At 40.1% G+C, this 3,958-nt stretch overlaps 1 protein-coding gene across 1 annotated transcript in view; it reads left to right on the forward strand.

Annotated features, from left to right (window-relative positions):
• nek5 (NIMA related kinase 5) overlaps positions 1–3,958 on the forward strand; it is a 202,024-nt gene that overhangs the window by 37,447 nt on the left and 160,619 nt on the right. Inside the window, exons 4-7 of the mRNA XM_032511198.1 lie at positions 703–800; positions 883–966; positions 1,689–1,759; positions 3,128–3,214. Coding sequence (XP_032367089.1) covers positions 703–800; positions 883–966; positions 1,689–1,759; positions 3,128–3,214 — 340 coding nt within the window. The remainder of the gene's footprint in view (positions 1–702; positions 801–882; positions 967–1,688; positions 1,760–3,127; positions 3,215–3,958) is intronic.

Genomic DNA, 3,958 nt, shown 5'->3' on the forward strand with positions numbered 1-3,958 from the left:
CTGACTTCTGCACAACAAAACCGATGGTCCCAACTCCATTAATTAGGCAAGAAATTCTACTAATTAACCCTGACAAGGCAAATTTGTGAAGTGAAAACCATTTCAGGTGACTACCTCATGAAGCTCATTGAGAGAACACCAAGGGTTTGCAGCATTATCAAAAAAGCAAAGGGTGGCTTCTTTGAAGAAACTAGAATATAAGACATGTTTTCAGTTATTTCACACTTTTTTGTTAAACACATAATTCCACATGTGTTCATTCATAGTTTTGATGCCTTCAGTGATAATCTACAATGTAAATGGTCATGAAAATAAAGAAAACGCATTGAATGAGGTGGTTCCAAACTTTTGGCTTGTACTACTGTATATCACACACTGTTAACTGTGTGTGTGTGTGGTGTGTGTGTGTGTGTGTGTGTGTGTGTGTGTGTGTGTGTGGGGGGGGGGGGGGGGGGGGGGTGCGTATGTGTGAGTGAGTGTGTGTGTGTGTTTGTGCGTCTATGTCTGTGTGTGTGCATGCGCGCGTCTATGTCTGTGTGTGTGCGTGTGTGTGTGCGTTTGTTTGTGTGTGTGTGAGTGTGAATGTATGTGTGTGTGAGTGTGAATGTATGTGTGTGTGTATCTATGTGCGTGTGTGTGCGCGTGTACATATGTGTATGTGTACATATGTGTGTGTGTGTGTGTGTATGTGTGTGCATATAGAGAGGAGCAGCCTGTATATAGTGATGGAGTACTGTGACGGAGGAGATCTGATGAACAAGATCAACAGGCAGAGAGGAGTCTTCTTCACTGAGGAGCAGGTGAGGATCTCCCCACCTTTCTACCATTTTAAATTTGACTCAAACACACTAACAGAATAACTCTGAGCCGCGTGTTCCTCAGGTCGTGGACTGGTTTGTTCAGATCTGCCTTGGCCTTAAACACATCCACGACAGGAAGATCCTCCACAGAGACATCAAAGCTCAGGTATTATAAAAATAGTACTTTTTTTCGGATAACAGCTGAATTGATTTAGGAGTGCACTGATTAAAAGTTAGGTCTTCCGGAAAGAATTTACGCTGATAAGTCGCAAGCTCCCACTATTCTTTTAAATCGTTCGAGAATGACAGCCAACTTTTCAGCGTCATGTTCCCTGACATTCAGTTCGCAGCTCTGAGGGTAAACGTTAACACAGATTGTATTCTGAAATACCCAGATGGAAGTTCCCTGAGTCCAGGGTGACGTCAAACAGCAGTCAAAACAATGAACTGACAATAATATAAAGCAGACCATTCATATTTGAGAATCTGGAACCAGAAAGTGAGCCCCAGACAGCCCCCTGTTTGTTACCACAGACTGTACACCATGCAGTCCTACTGTAGTACACAACGTGTTCATGGTAAACAACACCATCCAAATACCCTGAGGTTAAACCTTTTTAATTAATGACTATTATCATTACCGAGCTCAGAAGATTGTGAGGCTGAACTGTCCGGACCTTTAGCTTTGTTCTGAACAAAGACCTTTCTGTGTGCCAACTCCCAGAATAACTAACCACAGACTGTGTCTCTGTTCATCACTATCTTTCATCAATCATATCTGTTTACACACACACACACACACACACACACACACAGAATACATGCACAGTCACTGTTTCTCTGCTGGAACAGAGACATGCTTTCATTCCTGCTCTCCCTCTGCTGCAGAATATCTTCCTAACCAATGAAGGGATGAAAGCGAAGCTCGGGGACTTTGGAATCGCAAGAATGTTAAATAAGTAAGTTGGTGTCATCTTCACACGCACACGCACACACACACACACACACACACACACACACACACACAGAGTGCTGCTGTTTATCACTGAGCACTCTGTAACACATGGAAGACATCCAAACTAGTCATTATCATTCCCCAAACTGTTGACCAGGACATGTAAACACACATGAAATAATGGCCGGCCTGCAGGACTGAAAACAAATTAAATTTGTGTCCACACTGTGTATTGATGTATTTCCAGTGTTTCCCCATTGATAAGATACAGTAAGCAGGGGCGGAAAGAAAGTAAGTACACTTACTCAAGTACAATTGTGAGATACTTGAACTTTACTTTACACGTCTACTTATCTACATCTCAGAGAGAAATATTGTGCGTTTTACTGCACTACATTTAGTCAACAGCTTTAGTTAGTGGCTTACTTTGCAGATTAACATTTCACTTTTTAAAATGCAATGCATTTTTAAAGATTTCCAACATTTCTTTAGCTTGTGACCTCACAAAAACAAGCCATGTCTCATTAGGGCTGTCTCAGATGTCTCAGTTCTCCTCTGAACTTCTCAGATGGTCTCATTTCAATAACTGTCCACATGATCAGTATTTTACTATAAATCAAAAGTCCAAAATGTGTAAAACTAATTTGTGTATCAGAACTTGGTGTTTTTGTGTTCTCACCCTCAGGTTTATCTTGTGACCCTTTGGAGGGGCTGTAAACTATCCAACTGTTATAAAGTAGTTAGCAGCTATAGCAGTTACATAATAATAACTGTGTATTAAAAAGCAGATGCAGACAAACGGTCGGTTTAGTCTGTTTTTTATGGGATTTGTTGCCAATAACAAAGATATGGATGGTCGATAGATAGATAGAGGGATAGATAGATAGATAGATAGATAGATAGATAGATAGATAGATAGATAGATAGATAGATAGATAGATAGATAGATAGATAGATAGATAGGAGGGATTTTACATTTTGATGTGACTTTCAGAGTTCAACGCTAAGACTTTTTCAATTGTCCAGTCGGGCAATAATAAAAAAAATTAAAAAAAAAGTTTGGAATAAAAAAAAAACAGCGTTGGAAAAAAGCGTTAACGATGTAAACAAAAAGTCCCAAAAACATTTTTTTAGAAGTCAAACGTTAAAAGCAGGTGTAAAGAAATGTGTAAAAAACAATGTCAAAGCTTTGCGCGCCACCTCAATTCTTTTTTGGCTAATAGCACATTCTAGTCATATGATTATTATACGGTGCCGGTGGATTGTTCTATATTTCCCGACGTGGCGTTTTACTTGCCCCGGACCATTGGGAGACCCTATTTTGAGTTCTGCCTGACTGAGTGTGTTGTGTTTGTGACCTGTGGCTGCGCAGCACCATGGAGTTGGCCAGGACGTGTGTTGGGACGCCGTACTACCTCTCCCCGGAGATCTGCGAGAGTCGGCCCTACAACAACAAGACGTACGTACAGATGGCACTCTGCACACCCAAAACCTCAACCTGGCTTTCTTCAGCATCTTTCTAATTCTTTAATTGTCTAATTCAAGGCTTATAGTTGGTCTTAAATCAACAGACCCTCCTTCACAGCGCTGCGGGGGAGGGTCTGGCTAGTCCACACAGCATTCTGAGTTAGCAGAAACATCTGCTTTGGTTTATTGGCATTTCTTAAAAACAATCCCAATCGTCTTGGGCGGTGCTAAGCGCCGGACAGAGCCATGGTGCCGCTGCAAAATAACCTTGGGAAGGGACTTTTTTAATGGAACATGTGTACAATATTAGAATCAGAATCAGAATCAGCTTTATTCGCCAGGTATGAGGACACATACGAGGAATTTTTCTTTGGAGCATCGTTACTCACACTGTGCTTACACATACAAAACAACCAAGACAAAAAATATACACACTAATATATACACACAATATATACATACTCTAAACAGAGCAGTATAGAGGCATGAGTGCAATGAAGAGATCAATAAAATTATTTAAATATGGAGCATAAGGCAAGGATACCGGGATAAATAGTATTATGTTATTATATTACAATATGAACAGTATGAACATTATGGACAGTTCTGAAATAGAAAATGAGAACGATGAATGAATAACAAATAAGAGAGATGTGAGAATGGGAATGATGAGTAAATGGGAAATAATAAATAATAAGTGAGATATGAGAATGAGAATGATGAATAAATAGTAAAT

The sequence above is a fragment of the Etheostoma spectabile genome, unplaced genomic scaffold, assembly GCF_008692095.1.
Source record: "Etheostoma spectabile isolate EspeVRDwgs_2016 unplaced genomic scaffold, UIUC_Espe_1.0 scaffold333, whole genome shotgun sequence".
Lineage (NCBI taxonomy): Eukaryota > Metazoa > Chordata > Actinopteri > Perciformes > Percidae > Etheostoma > Etheostoma spectabile.